The sequence below is a fragment of the Panulirus ornatus genome, chromosome 63 (assembly GCF_036320965.1).
Source record: "Panulirus ornatus isolate Po-2019 chromosome 63, ASM3632096v1, whole genome shotgun sequence".
NCBI classification, from domain to species: domain Eukaryota; kingdom Metazoa; phylum Arthropoda; class Malacostraca; order Decapoda; family Palinuridae; genus Panulirus; species Panulirus ornatus.
Window position 1 is genome coordinate 662,182 of NC_092286.1, and position 21,071 is coordinate 683,252.

The 21,071-nt window shown below is 42.0% G+C and overlaps 1 protein-coding gene across 3 annotated transcripts in view; it reads left to right on the top strand.

Moving 5' to 3' along the window:
* The window catches only part of RhoBTB (Rho-related BTB domain containing), a 424,985-nt gene that overhangs the window by 136,077 nt on the left and 267,837 nt on the right, over positions 1 to 21,071 (top strand). For all 3 annotated transcript variants that reach the window (XM_071656696.1, XM_071656694.1, XM_071656695.1), the window contains exon 6: positions 6,841 to 7,004. In XM_071656696.1, the coding sequence (XP_071512797.1) occupies positions 6,841 to 7,004 (164 nt within the window). The remainder of the gene's footprint in view (positions 1 to 6,840; positions 7,005 to 21,071) is intronic.

Below are 21,071 nucleotides of genomic sequence, written 5' to 3' on the forward strand. Positions count from 1 at the left end.
CTACGACACGCAGGGAATACGTGGGAAGTATTCTTTCTCCCCTATCCCCAGGTTACCATTTTCACCCTCATTTAAATTGAAAGTTGTTTTTTATCATGAGACAGAGTTTGTAATAATCAACTATGATAGCACTGAGAGAAAATCCCAGTGTTAACTACCCATGTAAGACAGCTGGATTTGTATAGCCTGTGGTGTTGGGACTTTTGTGATACTCGTATGAGGTGCCACTTGCCACCCTCATTTGAAGTGAAAGGTGCTCATTATCAGTATGGAGGGATGATTTGTCACAAGCAGCTACATCTAGCATCAGAAGAGGTGCTCACTATCAGTATGGAGAGATGATTTGTCACAAGCAACTACATCTAGCATTTGAAAAGGTGCTCATTATCAGTATGGAGAAATTGTCACAAGCAACTACATCTAGCAGCAGAAAAGGTGCTCATTATCAGTATGGAGAGATGATTTGTCACAAGCAACTTCATCTGGCATCAGAAAAGAATACTTGAGTGTCAATTACCCGCATGACACTATATGGGAAGATACAATGATGGCATGCATGCATACTTGGTATTCCCCAAGCAAACTAGTGATAGTCATTGGGTCATTAATGATAGTGATGATGATTTGATGGATGTAAAACTTTTAGCACCAAGAATAATTCTCTGCTTATCAGTTACTCATTGATGGTAGTGAAGACAAGAGGAAAATGGATGTCTTATTTTGACAAACCATAAATAAGATGAGCATGCCAAGTTTAAATGTTCTTATAACAATAGAGCATCAGATTGGGGAAGAGCAGTGTGGTTTCAGAAGTGGTAGAGGATGTGTGGATCAGGTGTTTGCTTTGAAGAATGTATGTGAGAAATACTTAGAAAAGCAAATGGATTTGTATGTAGCATTTATGGATCTGGAGGAGGCATATGATAGAGTTGATAGAGATGCTCTGTGGAAGGTATTAAGAATATATGGTGTGGGAGGAAAGTTGTTAGAAGCAGTGAAAAGTTTTTATCGAGGATGTAAGGCATGTGTACATGTAGGAAGAGAGGAAAGTGATTGGTTCTCAGTGAATGTAGGTTTGCGGCAGGGGTGTGTGATGTCTCCATGGTTGTTTAATTTGTTTATGGATGGGGTTGTTAGGGAGGTAAATGCAAGAGTTTTGGAAAGAGGGGCAAGTATGAAGTCTGTTGGGGATGAGAGAGCTTGGGAAGTGAGTCAGTTGTTTGCTGATGATACAGCACTGGTGGCTGATTCATGTGAGAAACTGCAGAAGCTGGTGACTGAGTTTGGTAAAGTGTGTGGAAGAAGAAAGTTAAGAGTAAATGTGAATAAGAGCAAGGTTATTAGGTACAGTAGGGTTGAGGGTCAAGTCAATTGGGAGGTGAGTTTGAATGGAGAAAAACTGGAGGAAGTGAAGTGTTTTAGATATCTGGGAGTGGATCTGGCAGCGGATGGAACCATGGAAGCGGAAGTGGATCATAGGGTGGGGGAGGGGGCGAAAATTCTGGGGGCCTTGAAGAATGTGTGGAAGTCGAGAACATTATCTCGGAAAGCAAAAATGGGTATGTTTGAAGGAATAGTGGTTCCAACAATGTTGTATGGGTGCGAGGCGTGGGCTATGGATAGAGTTGTGCGCAGGAGGATGGATGTGCTGGAAATGAGATGTTTGAGGACAATGTGTGGTGTGAGGTGGTTTGATCGAGTGAGTAACGTAAGGGTAAGAGAGATGTGTGGAAATAAAAAGAGCGTGGTTGAGAGAGCAGAAGAGGGTGTTTTGAAGTGGTTTGGGCACATGGAGAGGATGAGTGAGGAAAGATTGACCAAGAGGATATATGTGTCGGAGGTGGAGGGAACAAGGAGAAGAGGGAGACCAAATTGGAGGTGGAAAGATGGAGTGAAAAAGATTTTGTGTGATCGGGGCCTGAACATGCAGGAGGGTGAAAGGAGGGCAAGGAATAGAGTGAATTGGAGCGATGTGGTATACCGGGGTTGACGTGCTGTCAGTGGATTGAATCAAGGCATGTGAAGCGTCTGGGGTAAGCCATGGAAAGCTGTGTAGGTATGTATATTTGCGTGTGTGGACGTATGTATATACATGTGTATGGGGGGGGGTTGGGCCATTTCTTTCGTCTGTTTCCTTGCGCTACCTCGCAAACGCGGGAGACAGCGACAAAGTATAATAATAAAAAAAAAATAACAATAGAACAATAACAATAACAATGCAATTGAGTGGGAGATGTATAAAAGAAAGAGACAGGAGGTCAAGAGAAAGGTGCAAGAGGTGAAAAAGAGGGCAAATGAGAGTTGGGGTGAGAGAGTATCATTAAATTTTAGGGAGAATAAAAAGATGTTCTGGAAGGAGGTAAATAAAGTTGCGTAAGACAAGGGAGCAAATGGGAACTTCAGTGAAGGGCGCAAATGGGGAGGTGATAACAAGTAGTGGTGATGTGAGAAGGAGATGGAGTGAGTATTTTGAAGGTTTGTTGAATGTGTTTGATGGTAGAGTGGCAGATATAGGGTATTTTGGTCGAGGTGGTGTTAAAAGTGAGAGGGTTAGGGAAAATGATTTGGTAAACAGAGAAGAGGTAGTAAAAGCTTTGCAGAAGATGAAAGCCGGCAAGGCAGCAGGTTTGGATGGTATTGCAGTGGAATTTATTAAAAAAGGGGGTGACTGTATTATTGACTGGTTGGTAAGGTTATTTAATGTATGTATGACTCATGGTGAGGTGCCTGAGGATAGGCGGAATGCTTGCATAGTGCCACTGTACAAAGGCAAAGGGGATAAGAGTGAGTGCTCAAATTACAGAGGTATAAGTTTGTTGAGTATTCCTAGTAAATTATATGGGGGGGTATTGATTGAGAGGGTGAAGGCATGTACAGAGCATCAGATTGGGGAAGAGCAGTGTGGTTTCAGAAGTGGTAGAGGATGTGTGGATCAGGTGTTTGCTTTGAAGAATGTATGTGAGAAATACTTAGAAAAGCAAATGGATTTGTATGTAGCATTTATGGATCTGGAGAAGGCATATGATAGAGTTGATAGAGATGCTCTGTGGAAGGTATTAAGAATATATGGTGTGGGAGGCAAGTTGTTAGAAGCAGTGAAAAGTTTTTATCGAGGATGTAAGGCATGTGTACGTGTAGGAAGAGAGGAAAGTGATTGGTTCTCAGTGAATGTAGGTTTGCGGCAGGGGTGTGTGATGTCTCCATGGTTCTTTGATTTGTTTATGGATGGGGTTGTTAGGGAGGTAAATGCAAGAGTTTTGGAAAGAGGGGCAAGTATGAATTCTGTTGGGGATGAGAGAGCTTGGGAAGTGAGTCAGTTGTTGTTCGCTGATGATACAGCGCTGGTGGCTGATTCATGTGAGAAACTGCAGAAGCTGGTGACTGAGTTTGGTAAAGTGTGTGAAAGAAGAAAGTTAAGAGTAAATGTGAATAAGAGCAAGGTAATTAGGTACAGTAGGGTTGAGGTTCAAGTCAGTTGAGAGGTAAGTTTGAATGGACAAAAACTGGAGGAAGGAAAGTGTTTTAGATATCTGGGAGTGGATCTGGCAGCGGATGGAACCATGGAAGCAGAAGTAGATCATAGGGTGGGGGAGGGGGCGAAAATCCTGGGAGCCTTGAAGAATGTGTGGAAGTCGAGAAAATTATCTTGGAAAGCAAAAATGGGTATGTTTGAAGGAATAGTGGTTCCAACAATGTTGTATGGTTGCGAGGCGTGGGCTATGGATAGAGTTGTGCGCAGGAGGATGGATGTGCTGGAAATGAGATGTTTGAGGACAATGTGTGGTGTGAGGTGGTTTGATCAAGTAAGTAACGTAAGGGTAAGAGAGATGTGTGGAAATAAAAAGAGTGTGGTTGAGAGAGCAGAAGAGGGTGTTTTGAAATGGTTTGGGCACATGGAGAGAATGAGTGAGGAAAGATTGACCAAGAGGATATATGTGTTGGAGGTGGAGGGAACGAGGAGAAGTGGGAGACCAAATTGGAGGTGGAAAGATGGAGTGAAAAAGATTTTGTGTGAGCACGGCCTGAACATGCAGGAGGGTGAAAGGAGGGCAAGGAATAGAGTGAATTGGATCGATGTGGTATACTGGGGTTGACATGCTGTCAGTGGATTGAATCAGGGCATGTGAAGCGTCTGGGGTGAACCATGGAAAGCTGTGTAGGTATGTATATTTGCTTGTGTGGACGTATGTATATACATGTGTATGGGGGTGGGTTGGGCCATTTCTTTTGTCTGTTTCCTTGCGCTACCTCGCAAACGCGGGAGACAGCAACAAAGCAAAAAAGAAAGAAAGAACAATAGAAAAGGTTGATTTACTTGATTTGTAATTTTTTTTTGACATCTTGTATTAATTGATAAGACTAAAGTATTACTTAAAGTATTTCAATAAACCCCAGTCCTAGGAACCCTACTCATTTTTTTTTTAGCTCTCCTTTAAAGATTTTCTGTACAGTGATGACTCTTTACAAGGGGCCAGCAGGGAGAGAAACTGAAAGAGAGGATAAAGTCGAAAATATAGTCGTCATCACAAAGGCAGATTACAGTTTGTCAACCACACTAAAAATATTGCATAATCAAATTAGGGAATGAGCTGTGTGATAATGAGGCCATTTGCAGTAAAAGACAACAAGCTAATATTGAAAATGTTTAGTATATATTTAAGAAGCTAAATCGAATATAGCGGTATTATGATCACCAATTAGACATACCAATTTTAGTGAACCAGATAAATTTCAGAAGCCCTTTACAAGTAGAATTAAGAGAATGGAACACATGAATTATCATGAAAGGTTGAAAGAATTTGAACTGTAAAATTTGATAAAAAGAAAATGATATATTTTTTGCTAATTAATGAATGACAACAAATAGAGGGAATGCAAGAAAACATCCTAGGTTGAAGATTCCACCAAATGAAAGCACAGTTTCAAAGATATGCAAGTTTGCATTTGTATGGCTGCAGAATAACCAGAACAATTTTGTGAAATAAGTAATGTATGTGATGAGTGTTACATAATAGTCAGACAAAATCTCATCATAGGTCCTCACAAGTAGATACGCTCCTTTTTTTCCCCTCCTTCCCTCCAGTTATTTCATACCTTTGTTACACTTTATGACTAAAATGATTAATAAGGAAATGTGTGTAATAAACCAGAATTATTGATGAATTGATCAAGTTTGAATTTTGGTAATTTAGTGAATCAGTGGTTGTATCCCTCTAGACCTTCAAACCACCAGTAATATTTATTTATTCCTGGCTGAAGAGGATAGATTCTGGTTTGCATACATTGTACACACCAGCTGGAGACTGGATGTGTGCAGACAAGGCCATTGTGTAGATGAAGAAATATGGCTTAGATAGATTTGTGAATTATTCTGCAGTTATTTTTTATAATACAATTTTTAGGAATAGATGTGTAAATTATTATAAGAAAAAAGTTCAAGAAAATTTGAATAAGTTATTCTCCCCAGTCAGCTTTCAGATGACTTTTTAGTATATTTGCATGTCAGTTCTGTTCCATTGGTCTTCTCTCCTGTGCTGTATATAAAGATTTTTTTTTTTTTTTTTTTTGCCGCTGTCTCCCGCGTTTGCGAGGTAGCGCAAGGAAACAGATGAAAGAAATGGCCCAACCCACCCCCATACACATGTATATACATACGTCCACACACGCAAATATACATACCTACACAGCTTTCCATGGTTTACCCCAGACGCTTCACATGCCTTGATTCAATCCACTGACAGCACGTCAACCCCGGTATACCACATCGCTCCAATTCACTCTATTCCTTGCCCTCCTTTCACCCTCCTGCATGTTCAGGCCCCGATCACACAAAATCTTTTTCACTCCATCTTTCCACCTCCAATTTGGTCTCCCTCTTCTCCTCGTTCCCTCCACCTCCGACACATATATCCTCTTGGTCAATCTTTCCTCACTCATTCTCTCCATGTGACCAAACCATTTCAAAACACCCTCTTCTGCTCTCTCAACCACGCTCTTTTTATTTCCACACATCTCTCTTACCCTTACGTTACTTACTCGATCAAACCACCTCACACCACACATTGTCCTCAAACATCTCATTTCCAGCACACCCATCCTCCTGCGCTCAACTCTATCCATAGTCCACGCCTCGCAACCATACAACATTGTTGGAACCACTATTCCTTCAAACATACCCATTTTTGCTTTCCGAGATAATGTTCTCGACTTCCACGCATTCTTCAAGGCTTCCAGAATTTTTGCCCCCTCCCCCACCCTATGATCTACTTCCGCTTCCATGGTTCCATCCGCTGCCAGATCCACTCCCAGATATCTAAAACACTTCACTTCCTCCAGTTTTTCTCCATTCAAACTCACCTCCCAATTGACTTGACCCTCAGCCCGACTGTACCTAATAACCTTGCTCTTATTCACATTTACTCTTAACTTTCTTCTTTCACACACTTTACCAAACTCAGTCACCAGCTTCTGCAGTTATTTATTTATATTTATTTTATTGTACTTTGTCGCTGTCTTCCGCATTAGCAAGGTAGCGAATACCTTTTTTCTCATCTTGGTTACATCCACACACATTTAGACACCCCAATCTGAGCCCTTGAGGAGGATGAGCACTCCCCACCTGACTCCTCCTTCTGTTTCCCCTTTTAGAAAGTTAAAATACAAGGAGGGGAGGGTTTCTAGCCCCCCGCTCCCATCCCCCTTAGTCGCCTTTTACGACAGGTGAGGAATGTGTGGGAAGTATTCTTTCTCCCCTATCCCCAGGGATAGGGGAGATAAAACAGAATATATATTGCTATGCTCTTGAAATATAGTTGACTGATAGACATAATTAAATTTCAGGTGCCTTTCTGCCCGCCCAAGCCCAAGGTTCAGGAGCCTTCATCAGTGGTTAGCACTCTCCGTGACGATTTCCATGGTCTCCTTTCCTGTGCTGCCTTCACTGACCTGGTATTGGTAGCTGGAGGCAGCAGTACCAGTGGTGGTACCATAGTCCATGCTCATAGGTGGGGAGATTTTTGTTAGTTTGATCCTCATGTAATGGAAATTTTTTTGCTTTGGTCATTAAGAATATGAGTACTTTTTGTGTTTGAATCATCTGTCTTCTTGCTTATACATGTCATTCCCTGCTCTATAGTAGATTGTCTGGTGAGGACACCACAGCCTTTCACATTCTTTTTGACACACACTCCTATGCTCATTTGTTTAACCTTACCTCAATCTTTCAGGTCACCTGCTTCCATTTACCTTACTCAGATATAGTTTGTGAGGCTTCCCATAATCTTTTTTCTTGTGTCCATTCTTGAGAAGAATGACATCTGTAATGTATAAACTAGTGTTGCCAGACTCCACTTGCACAAGGTTACACTACTAGTGAAAGGTCACCATAGGCAAGGCTGTATCACTGGAAGTACATTCTCGTCAAAGAACTTCTCACTCCAAAGGAGTTTCCATTTCCCTTCTAGTAGAAGTAATGCAGCCTTGAGCTGCAGGAACCTTTAAAGAGGTCTTAGGTAATGCCAGGACTCACTGATAGAAATTAGTCATGGGTAATTGTCCATGAATACAATGTACAAACTTTTTTTTTACCACCAGTATTGTAAATACCATCCAAAAATTATCATACCATCGGTTTGTGGCAGTGGTGCATGCTTTCCCCATGGTTGTTTAATTTGTTTATGGTTGGGGTTGTTAGGGAGGTGAATACAAGAGTTTTGGAGAGAGGGGCAAGTATGCAGTCTGTTGAGGATGAGAGAGCTTGGGAAGTGAGTCAGTTGTTGTTTGGTGATGATACAATTCTGGTGGCTGATTCGGGTGTGAAACTGCAGAAGCTGTTGACTGAGTTTGGTAAAGTGAGTGGAAGAAGAAAGCTGAGACTAATTGTGAATAAGAGCAAGGTTATTAGGTTCAGTAGGGTTGAGGGACAAGTCAATTAGGAGGTAAGTTTGAATGGAAAAAAACTGGAGGAAGTGAAATCTTTTAGATATCTGGGAGTGAAATTGGCAGCTGATGGAACCATGGAAGGAGAAGTGAGTCACAGGGTGAGGGAGGGGATGAAAGTTCTGGGAGCATTGAAAAATGTGTGGAAAGCAAGAACATTATCTCGGAAAGCAAAAATGGGTATGTTTGAAGGAATAGTGGTTCCAACAATGTTATATGGTTGCGAGGAATAGGCTATAGACAGAGTTGTGCGCAGGAGGGTGGATGTGTTGGAAATGAGATGTTTGAGGACAATATGTGGTGTGAGGTGTTTTGATCGAGTAAGTAATGAAAGGGTAAGAGAGATGTGTGGTAATAAAATGAGTGTGTTTGAGAGAGCAGAAGAGGGTGTTTTGAAATGGTTTGGTCGCGTTGAGAGAATGAGTGAGGAAAAATTGACAAAGAGGATATACTTGTCGGAGGTGAAGGGAATGAGGAGAAGTGGGAGACCAAATTGGAGGTGGAAAGATGGAGTGAAAAAGATTTTGAGCGATCGGGGCCTGAACATGCAGGAGGGTGAAAGGCGTGCAAGGAATAGAGTGAATTGGAACGACGTGGTATACCGGGGTCGACATGCTGTCAATGGATTGAACCAGGGCATGTGAAGCGTCTGGGGTAAACCATGGAAAGTTTTGTGAGGCCTGGGTGTGGAAAGGGAACTTTGGTTTCGGTGCATTATGCATGACAGCTAGAGACTGAGTGTGAACGAATGTGGCCTTTGTTGTCTTTTCCTAGCGCTACCTCGCATGCATGAGGGGGGAAGGGGTTTGTATTTCATATTTGGCGGGGTGGTGATGGGAATGAATAAAGGCAGCAAGTATGAATTATGTACATGTGTATATATGTATATGTTTGTGTATGCATATATATGTATACAATGAAATGTATAGGTATTTATATATGCGTGTGTGGACGTGTATGTATATACATGTGTATGTGGGTGGGTTTGGACAATCTTTCGTCTGTTTCCTTGTGCTACCTCGCTAACGCAGAAGACATCGACAAAGTATAATATAATGAATGTGAATAACCATCTTTTATGCTGTTTCCAGATCTTTGAAAAACATGCACACCTCCTTGTCCCCATCTACAATTTTATAGAATCACTTTCATTCTCCTAGCTTATCTCTTACTTTACCATATTTGATCTTAATTTTGTAATTTATTGGAATATACAGAGCATCTTTGTGTTTTTCATTACCATAATTGGACACACAGAGAGTAAGTTTTACACTTGCAGAGCTCTTTCTTTAAACCTTTCTTTAAGTAGATATGCAAAATCCACCTCGAAACACTTGCTGAGTAATACCTTACTCATGATGACACTCAGCACAAAAAAAATTTAAGGAACTCCCCTGCACTTGGCCCTGACACTTACAGGTATCTACAGTCACTCTTGGCTACACAACGAATTCCCAAGTATCTGGAAACTTGCCATTGTAGTACCCATCCTAATGCAGTGCAACCAGATGACAGTTATATATGAGTGTGTTATGGAAGATTAAGAGAGAGCCCCAGGAGGCCATGCAAATCATGGGTAGCAGAAATGTCACTGTCAATCTTTTAGGTGTCAACAGTGTGTAGTGGGGGACCCCAAACGCCTGTTCTGATTGGTACTAGTTACAGTTCCCCAAATACATGCAGTTAGGTGGTTAGGGGGCTTGGCTTGCCAACTTCTCTTAGGAATACAAAAATCTAGTGTTTTGACAGGTTTACTGAGAAGATGATTATTACATTCACAGAGGACCTGGATAAGATATCAATGGCCACCCAGGTAGAACATCTACAAGAGAGAACTTGTTAAACTTCAGTTACTTGAGGATGTGATGGAGCAAATGTCATTGTTAAAAGCTTTCACATATTTTGCTTCTACAGTTAGTTCTGGAAATTGCACCTCTCACGTAGCCTAAGAGAAATGTGGTTAGTGTTAATGAAAAGAATCATTATATCACTTTCTGGGAAGGGTAGTTACAGGAAAAGCTGTGCATTCCTTCCTGTATCCCCTACAAGGTGAATGGTTTATCGGGAGACAAACATTCTGTGGAATTTGTCTATGTTGGGGTCGCTGAGCTTGACAGTGTGACTAACACCAAGTGTGATTTCTGCAGTGGACACCATGACATGACTTTATGCAGACAAGATTTGAAAAAGGAAGGGAGTCCCTCTTAGGTGTCTCACTTGTGAAGGAACTCAGTGCTTGGTTAACACCAAGTGTGATTTCTGCAGTGGACACCATAACATGACTTTATGCAGACAAGATTTGAAAAGGGAAGGGGGTCCCTCTTAGGTGTCTCACTTGTGAAGGAACTCAGTGCTTGGTTGTTGGCATGTTCCAGGAGGCCCAGATGGGCATCCCATGTAGGCCACTGGTGGCAGGCTGTAAAGGCAGATATCCTTAATGATACAGACTTTCCATTACTAGGGAGGAATATCCTTGGCAAGGTACAACAGAGGTTTAGTGGTTTGGTAAAATGCAAACTAGACACAACACGAGGATAATATTTGGTGAACTGAAAACAAGACACAACATAGGGGTAGTGGTTTGGTGAACTGCAAATTAGACACAACAGAAGGATAGTGTTTGGCGAGCTGCAGACTAGATGGAACATAAGGATAGTGGTGTAGTTAGCTGCAAGCCTAAGGAAACTTGTAACCAGTCTCTCGAGTGACTTGGTACTGACATTGCACTCGTCATAATGTTGTCAGATACAAACAGATGTGCTTCTTGATAGTCTAGTAACCCAATGAAGACATTGGAAACTTACTTTAAGAGGTTATTTGTGCCAATGAAGCTATGATACAACATACTACAATGTGAAATGACTGAGAGATTTCAATACATGGAAATGCTTTTCTGCAACCTCATGAAATTGTTGAATAATTCCCAAGTAGTTCATATTAATATGGTGCTACAGTACTATGCTTGCATAGTGCCATCGTACAAAGGCAAAGGGGATAAGAGTGAGTGCTCAAATTATAGAGGTATAGGTTTGTTGAGTATTCCTGGGAAAATATATGGGAGGGTATTGATTGAGAGGGTGAAGGCATGTACAGAGCATCAGATTGGGGAAGAGCAGTGTGGTTTCAGAAGTGGTAGAGGATGTGTGGATCAGGTGTTTGCTTTGAAGAATGTATGTGAGAAATACTTAGAAAAGCAAATGGATTTGTATGTAGCATTTATGGATCTGGAGAAGGCATATGATAGAGTTGATAGAGATGCTCTGTGGAAGGTATTAAGAATATATGGTGTGAGAGGCAAGTTGTTAGAAGCAGTGAAAAGTTTTTATCGAGGATGTAAGGCATGTGTACGTGTAGGAAGAGAGGAAAGTGATTGGTTCTCAGTGAATGTAGGTTTGCGGCAGGGGTGTGTGATGTCTCCATGGTTGTTTGATTTGTTTATGGATGGGGTTGTTAGGGAGGTGAATGCAAGAGTTTTGGAAAGAGGGGCAAGTATGAAGTCTGTTGTGGATGAGAAAGCTTGGGAAGTGAGTCAGATGTTGTTCGCTGATGATACAGCGCTGGTGGCTGATTCATGTGAGAAACTGCAGAAACTGGTGACTGAGTTTGGTAAAGTGTGTGAAAGAAGAAAGTTAAGAGTAAATGTGAATAAGTGCAAGGTTATTAGGTACAGTAGGGTTGAGGGTCAAGTCAATTGGGAGGTAAGTTTGAATGGAGAAAATCTGGAGGAAGTAAAGTGTTTTTAGATATCTGGGAGTGGATCTGGCAGCGAATGGAACCATGGAAGCGGAAGTGAATCATAGGGTGGGGGAGGGGGCGAAAATTCTGGGAGCCTTGAAGAATGTTTGGAAGTCGAGAACATCATCTCGGAAAGCAAAAATGGGTATGTTTGAAGGAATAGTCTTTCCAGCAATGTTGTATGGCTGCGAGGCATAGGCTATGGATAGAGTTGTGCGCAGGAGGGTGGATGTGCTGGAAATGAGATGTTTGAGAATATGTGGTGTGAGGTGGTTTGATCGAGTAAGTAATGTAAGGGTAAGAGAGATGTGTGGAAATAAAAAGAGTATGGTTGAGAGAGCAGAAGAGGGTGTTTTGAAATGGTTTGTTCACATGGAGAGAATGAGTGAGGAAAGATTGACCAAGAGGATATATGTGTCAGAGGTGGAGGGAACGAGGAGAAGTGGGAGACCAAACTGGAGGTAGAAAGATGGAGTGAAAAAGATTGTGAGTGATCGGGGCCTGAACATGCAGGAGTGTGAAAGGCGTGCAAGGAATAGAGTGAACTGGAACGATGTGGTATACCAGGGCCGATGTGCTGTCAATGGATTGAACCAGGGCATGTGAAGCATCTGGGGTAAACCATGGAAAGTTGTATGGGGCCTGGATGTGGAAAGGGAGCTGTGGTTTCGGTGCATTATTACATGACAGCTAGAGACTGAGTGTGAACAAATGTGGCCTTTGTTGTCTTTTCCTAGCGCTACCTCGCACACATGAGGGGGGAGGGGGTTGTTATTCCATGTCTGGCGGGGTGGCGATGGGAAAAAGTAAAGGCAGACAGTATGAATTATGTACATGTGTATATATGTATATGTCTGTGTGTATATATATGTGTACATTGAGATGTATAGGTATGTATATTTGCATGTGTGGACATGTATATATATACATGTGTATGTGGGTGGGGTGGGCCATTTCTTTCGTCTGTTTCCTTGCGCCACCTCGCTAACGTGGGAGACAGCGACAAAGCAAAATATATAATAAATAATGAAATAGTACATTACTAGAACTAATTCTGATGCTGATTTTTTACAATTATCCTCAGACACTAGCTCAAAATGATATTGTCTAACTGGACTTTTAAGGGGTCCCTTCTCTCTTGACATAGCTACACTCCTTAATTTTGCATATCTAAATGTAGATGTTAGATCTGATTTACCTTTAGGGGCATTGACAGGCAGGTTTCTTCTCTCCATTAAGACCCTTCATATGCACATATTATTTAAGTATATCTTTTTGTATTATGGTATTCTTTCTCTAGTCTAGAGCTGTTGTTACGTCTTGTGAGGAAACTATATTTATAGTACGTCGACTAGTTCCTTTCATCATGCATTTAAATAGTTTTGATATATTATCTGTCATACTTGTAAACCTCTCAAGAGCCTACCTAAATATACCTGCACAGCGATCTGAAACTGGTATAACTGTAATGTAAGCACCTCACCATATTGTGGATATGGGGTCACTTTAATCTTGAGAAAAAAATTTGAAAATCTTTGATATTAGTTATGTGGTTATGGGGTTGCCACCTTCAGGGCAAATGGACCCTTGTGTGCTTCAAGATAATTAATTTTTGCTTCACTTTATGTAGTTTTTGAGAAATTTTTTATTGGCCCTTTTCATCCATGATGGTATATCCTTAAATGCTCATGGGATGGAATGACCCTCTGGTATGATATATATAAGTTTTGAAGAATGAAAAATTTTCTCTAAAGTGCTATCTCATGAAAAAAATTTCCAGTTTTTCCTGTTTTTTGATATCCTACTTTCCCCTTCTCTTGAAAACCATTTCTCTTTTCTGACAGTAACCACCATTGGGTTGATATTTCTGTTTCATGAATTCTGATGTGACAAACGACAATATTATCACCAAATCAGCGTTACAGATTGGTCAAAGGGCAGACACAGGCCAGCCCAGAAGGCCATTACCACCAAGTTGGTGGTTAGTGAGGGGTGAAAGGCTTATCTCTATCAGAAAGTATAGTGCTAAAGGTTCCTGACCTTGAGGAATATAGGTTCTCTCAAAGGCTTATGAGAGAAAGAGGTTTTTCTTTGTCAAAGCACTTTTTTTTTTTGTTAGTATGTACTGGTGTCTCATTGTTCTCTTTATCATTCTCATAATATTTATATTTTAGACATGCTTTAACTATTTTTTTATCACTTTTAGACTAGCATGAAATAAATGTTTGCTTCCCTTGAAACATTTTTTTTTTTTTTTTTTTTTTTTTTTTTTTTTGTCGCTGTCTCCCGCGTTTGCGAGGTAGCGCAAGGAAACAGACGAAAGAAATGGCCCAACCCACCCCCATACACATGTATGTACATACATCCACACACGCAACTATACATACCTACACAGCTTTCCATGGTTTACCCCAGACGCTTCACATGCCCTGATTCAATCCACTGACAGCACGTCAACCCCGGTATACCACATCGCTCCAATTCACTCTATTCCTTGCCCTCCTTTCACCCTCCTGCATGTTCAGGCCCCGATCACACAAAATCTTTTTCACTCCATCTTTCCACCTCCAATTTGGTCTCCCTCTTCTCCTCGTTCCCTCCACCTCCGACACATATATCCTCTTGGTCAATCTTTCCTCACTCATTCTCTCCATGTGCCCAAACCATTTCAAAACACCCTCCTCTGCTCTCTCAACCACGCTCTTTTTATTTCCACACATCTCTCTTACCCTTACATTACTTACTCGATCAAACCACCTCACACCACACATTGTCCTCAAACATCTCATTTCCAGCACATCCATCCTCCTGCGCACAACTCTATCCATAGCCCACGCCTCGCAACCATACAACATTGTTGGAACCACTATCCCTTCAAACATACCCATTTTTGCTTTCCGAGATAACGTTCTCGACTTCCACACATTCTTCAAAGCTCCCAGAATTTTCGCCCCCTCCCCCATCCTATGATCCACTTCCGCTTCCATGGTTCCATCCGCTGCCAGATCCGCTCCCAGATATCTAAAACACTTCACTTCCTCCAGTTTTTCTCCATTCAAACTCACCTCCCAGTTGACTTGACCCTCAACCCTACTGTACCTAATAACCTTGCTCTTATTCACATTTACTCTTAACTTTCTTCTTTCACACACTTTACCAAACTCAGTCACCAGCTTCTGCAGTTTCTCACATGAATCAGCCACCAGCGCTGTATCATCAGCGAACAACTGACTCACTTCCCAAGCTCTCTCATCCCCAACAGACTTCATACTTGCCTCTCTTTCCAAAACTCTTGCATTTACCTCCCTAACAACCCCATCCATAAACAAATTAAACAACCATGGAGACATCACACACCCCTGCTGCAAACCTACATTCGCTGAGAACCAATCACTTTCCTCTCTTCCTACACGTACACATGCCTTACATCCTCGATAAAAACTTTTCACTGCTTCTAACAACTTGCCTCCCACACCATATATTCTTGAGACATATGTTGTCTAATTTATAAAATTTTTATTATTATACTGAAAGCCTCTATAACGGACTAATTAGGAGAGACCCTTGGTGTTATATCCAAGAGTCCCTTATATCTGATAGTTTTTCATTATTGATTAAGATCCCCAGGCTCCCCTTAGCCCTAAGAGTTCACCACAAAATCATCAGTTCAGTACTTACCAGAGTATTTGTCAAATCTTTAGGTGGAGTGGGGCCAAGTTTTGTTGGAGAGGACTGATGCTGGTGCCGGTGATTTTATAGGTGAAGAGAACTTCATTCTTAGATTTTCATGTATTGTACACTTATGGATGAGACTTATCTGTTTTGCTTTTTATTTCATTTACAAATACCCCAACTTACAAGTACTTTTACAGTTACTCATCTACTCGCTGTCTTCCCGAAGAAGCACCTAAGGAGGTTCAGAAGCTTCTATTACAAAGAAGGTTTCTGAGCTAGCTGATAGGAAGGCATGGCTATATCAATTGAAAGTGAACTGTGTATTTTATTGATTTCTGTTAGTGTGACTTCTTTCTGGATGGCTGTTTCTTGAAAATGTTGTATAATTTTGTTTGTCCCTGACCCCATCCTGACTTTGCTGAAGTTAACATTAGATCAACCTTAGGGTTTCATAAGAATTGGTATGTGCTCCACTTGTGTGATGTACAAATCTCAGTAGATCTTCTTTGCATTCAGTGTCACTGAAAACTGGTGTCTTTGGGTAGAGCAACATCTTTCACTTCCTCTGTACTCTCCATTGATGTACTTGACATACATTTTTTTTTTATACCTCGTCGCTGTCTCCCGCGGTTGCGAGGTAGCGCAAGGAAACAGACGAAAGAAATGGCCCAACCCCCCCCCATACACATGTACATACACACGTCCACACACGCAAATATACATACCTACACAGCTTTCCATGGTTTACCCCGGATGCTTCACATGCCTTGATTCAATCCACTGACAGCACGTCAACCCCTGTATACCACATCGCTCCAATTCACTCTATTCCTTGCCCTCCTTTCACCCTCCTGCATGTTCAGGCCCCGATCACACAAAATCCTTTTCACTCCATCTTTCCACCTCCAATTTGGTCTCCCTCTTCTCCTCGTTCCCTCCACCTCCGACACATATATCCTCTTGGTCAATCTTTCCTCACTCATTCTCTCCATGTGCCCAAACCATTTCAAAACACCCTCTTCTGCTCTCTCAACCACGCTCTTTTTATTTCCACACATCTCTCTTACCCTTACGTTACTTACTCGATCAAACCACCTCACACCACACATTGTCCTCAAACATCTCATTTCCAGCACATCCATCCTCCTGCGCACAACTCTATCCATAGCCCACGCCTCGCAACCATACAACATTGTTGGAACCACTATTCCTTCAAACATACCCATTTTTGCTTTCCGAGATAATGTTCTCGACTTCCACACATTTTTCAAGGCTCCCAAAATTTTCGCCCCCTCCCCCACCCTATGATCCACTTCCGCTTCCATGGTTCCATCCGCTGACAGATCCACTCCCAGATATCTAAAACACTTCACTTCCTCCTTTGTCAGGCCAGCATCTTCCATCAACCAATCTTCCACCTTATCCAGAGAGAGCTCACCCTGCTATTCATCTTGAAGAACCATGCCAAAATCTAAATGCTTAAAAGCATGGAATATGGCTGCATACTTAGGAATTTCAAAGAGTTTATTCCATCCATTCTACATTATGTAGAGGCACCTCAATCCATGCTTCAACCCATGTGTAAATGGCATCCTTAATGCTGAACAACTTGAAATCCTCATCATCCTTTTGCCTGTGCTATCCTCATAACCTTTTTGTCTGTGCCATCCTTTACTAGTGCCAAGCACTAACACAGGTACAGTACTTCTTTCTGTTCAGGATCGTATAGTTATTGATGATTCCCTGATTTAATGAGCTAGGTCATGGTGGCTATGTTGGTAGGGAGGAAGAGCATTGCTATTCTTCCATTCTTGCAAGTAAGTTGGCCATGAGACATAATCCAGGTGAAATCCTCATCATCCTTTTGCCTCTGCTATCCTCATAACCTTTTTGTCTGTGCCATCCTTTTCTAGTGCCAAGCACTAACACAGGTACAGTACTTCTTTCTGCTCAGGATGGTATAGTTCTTGATGATTCCCTGAGTTAATGAGCTAGGTCATGGTGGCTATGTTGGTAGGGAGGAAGAGATTTGCTATTCTTCCATTCTTGCAAGTAAGTTGGCCATGAGACATAATCCAGGTTTAGAATGGCCTTGGCATCATCAGGGTTCTGGAGCTTCTGCACTCCTGGAATAAACCACTTCTAAGCCAGCCCTCAAAACTCTCCTTTGTGAACCAAGCAGAAGTGTTGCTTTATCATTTGACTGCAATGTAAGTATTATGTACTTGCTAACCCTGTGGTATCTGGCCTTCACCACAATGACTGGTGGCAAATGATGTAACTTGTAGGAATTCACACATAAAAATGGAGATATGTTCTTTTGTTTTTGTGGCTGGGTGTGGCCTGGATGCTCATTTGGGATGGGTTTTGAATGGGATGTGAGGAGATGGAGTGAGTATTTTGAAGGTTTGTTGAATGTATTTGATGATAGAGTGGCAGATATAGGGTGTTTTGGTCAAGGTGGTGTGCAAAGTGAGAGGGGAAGGGAGAATGATTTGGTAAACAGAGAAGAGGTAGTAAAAGCTTTGCGGAAGATGAAAGCCGGCAAGGCAGCGGGTTTGGATGGTATTGCAGTGGAATTTATCAAAAAAGGGGGTGACTGTATTGTTGACTGGTTGGTAAGGTTATTTAATGTATGTATGACTCATGGTGAGGTGCCTGAGGATTAGCGTAATGCTTGCATAGTGCCATCGCACAAAGGCAAAGGAGGTAAAAGTGAGTGCTCAAATTACAGAGGTATAAGTTTGTTGAGTATTCCTGGTAAATTCTATGGGAGGGTATTGATTGAGAGGGTGAAGGCATGTACAGAGCATCAGATTGGGGAAGAGCAGTGTGGTTTCAGAAGTGGTAGAGGATGTGTGGATCAGGTGTTTGCTTTGAAGAATGTATGTGAGAAATACTTAGAAAAGCAAATGGATTTGTATGTAGCATTTATGGATCTGGAGAGGGTAATGATAGTGTTGATAGAGATGCTCTGTGGAAGGTAGTAAGAATATATGGTGTGGGAGGCAAGTTGTTAGAAGGAGTGAAAAGTTTTTATCGAGGGTGTAAGACATGTGTACGTATAGGAAAAGAGGAAAGTGATTGGTTCTCAGTGAATGTTGGTTTCCAGCAGGGGTGCATGATGTCTCCATGGTTGTTCAATTTGTTTATGGAAGGGGTTGTAAGGGAGAAGAATGCAAGAGTTTTGGAGGGAGGGGCGAGTGTGCAGTCTGTTGTGGATGAGAGAGTTCGGGAAGTGGGTCAGATGTTGTTTGCTGATGATACAGCACTGGTGGCTGATTCATGTGAGAAACTGCAGAAGCTGGTGACTGAGTTTGGTAAAGTGTGTAAAAGAGGAAAGCTGAGAGTAAATGTGAATAAGAGCAAGGTTATTAGGTACAATAGGGTTGAGGGACAAGTCAATTGGGAGGTAAGTTTGAATGGAGAAAAACTGGAGGAAGTGAAGTGTTTTAAATATCTGGGAGTGGATTAGGCAGCAGATGGAACCATGGAGGTGGAAGTGAATCATAGGGTGGGGGAGGGAGCGAAAATTCTGGGAGCGTTGAAGAATTTGTGGAAGACGAGAAAATTATCTTGGAAAGCAAAAATGGGTATGTTTGAAGGAATAGTGGTTCCAACAATGTTATATGGTTGCGAGGCATGGGCTATGGATAGAGTTGTGCAGAGGAGGGTGGATGTGCTGGAAATGAGAGTTTTGAGGACAATATGTGGTGTAAGGTGGTTTGATCGAGTAAGTAATGTAAGGGTAAGAGAGATGTGTGGTAATAAAAAGAGTGTGGTTGAGAGAGCAGAAGAGGGTGTTTTGAAATGGTTTGGTCACATGGAGAGAATGAGTGAGGAAAGATTGACCAAGAGGATATATGTGTTGGAGGTGGAGGGAACGAGGAGAAGTGGGAGACCAAATTGGAGGTGGAAAGATGGAGTGAAAAAGATTTTGAGTAATCGGGGCCTAAGCATGCAGGATGGTGAAAGGCGTGGAAGGAGTAGAGTGAATTGGAACGATGTGGTATACCAGGGTCGATGTGCTGTCAATGGATTGAACCAGGGCATGTGAAGCGTCTGGGGTAAACCATGGAAAGTTGTGTGGGGCCTGGATGCGGAAAGGGAGCTGTGGTTTCGGTGCATTATTACATGAGTGGCAGGGTGGCGATGGGAATGAATAAGGGCAGACAGTATGAATTATGTACATATGTATATGTCTGTGTGTGTATATATATGTATACGTCGAGATGTATAGGTATGTATATTTGTGTGTGTGGACATGTATGTATATACGTGTGTATGTGGGTGGGTTGGGCCATTCTTTCATCTGTTGTGCTACCTCGCTAATGCAGGAGACAGCGACAAAGCAAAATAATAATAATAATAATAATATGTATATTTTTTTTTTTTTTTATACTTTGTCGCTGTCTCCCGCGTTTGCGAGGTAGCGCAAGGAAACAGACGAAAGAAATGGCCCAACCCCCCCCCATGCACATGTACATACACACGTCCACACACGCAAATATACATACCTACACAGCTTTCCATGGTTTACCCCGGACGCTTCACATGCCTTGATTCAATCCACTGACAGCACGTCAACCCCTGTATACCACATCGCTCCAATTCACTCTATTCCTTGCCCTCCTTTCACCCTCCTGCATGTTCAGGCCCCGATCACACAAAATCCTTTTCACTCCATCTTTCCACCTCCAATTTGGTCTCCCTCTTCTCCTCGTTCCCTTCACCTCCGACACATATATCCTCTTGGTCAATCTTTCCTCACTCATTCTCTCCATGTGCCCAAACCATTTCAAAACACCCTCTTCTGCTCTCTCAACCACGCTCTTTTTATTTCCACACATCTCTCTTACCCTTACGTTACTTACTCGATCAAACCACCTCACACCACACATTGTCCTCAAACATCTCATTTCCAGCACATCCATCCTCCTGCGCACAACTCTATCCATAGCCCACGCCTCGCAACCATACAACATTGTTGGAACTACTATTCCTTCAAACATACCCATTTTTGCTTTCCGGGATAATGTTCTCGACTTCCATACATTTTTCAAGGCTCCCAAAATTTTCGCCCCCTTCCCCACCCTATGATCCACTTCCGCTTCCATGGTTCCATCCGCTGACAGATCCACTCCCAGATATCTAAAACACTTCACTTCCTCCAGTTTTTCTCCATTCAAACTCACCTCCCAATTGACTTGACCCTCAACCCTACTGTACCTAATAACCTTGCTCTTATTCACATTTACTCTTAACTTTCTTCTTCCACACACTTTACCAAACTCAGTCACCAGCTTCTGCAGTTTCTCACATGAATCCGCCACCAGCGCTGTATCATCAGCGAACAACAACTGACTCACTTCCCAAGCTCTCTCATCCCCAACAGACTTCATACTTGCCCCTCTTTCCAAGACTCTTGCATTTACCTCCCTAACAACCCCATCCATAAACAAATTAAACAACCATGGAGACATCACACACCCCTGCCGCAAACCTACATTCACTGAGAACCAATCACTTTCCTCTCTTCCTACACGTACACACGCCTTACATCCTCGATAAAAACTTTTCACTGCTTCTAACAACTTGCCTCCCACACCATATATTCTTAATACCTTCCACAGAGCATCTCTATCAACTCTATCATATGCCTTCTCCAGATCCATAAATGCTACATACAAATCCATTTGCTTTTCTAAGTATTTCTCACATAC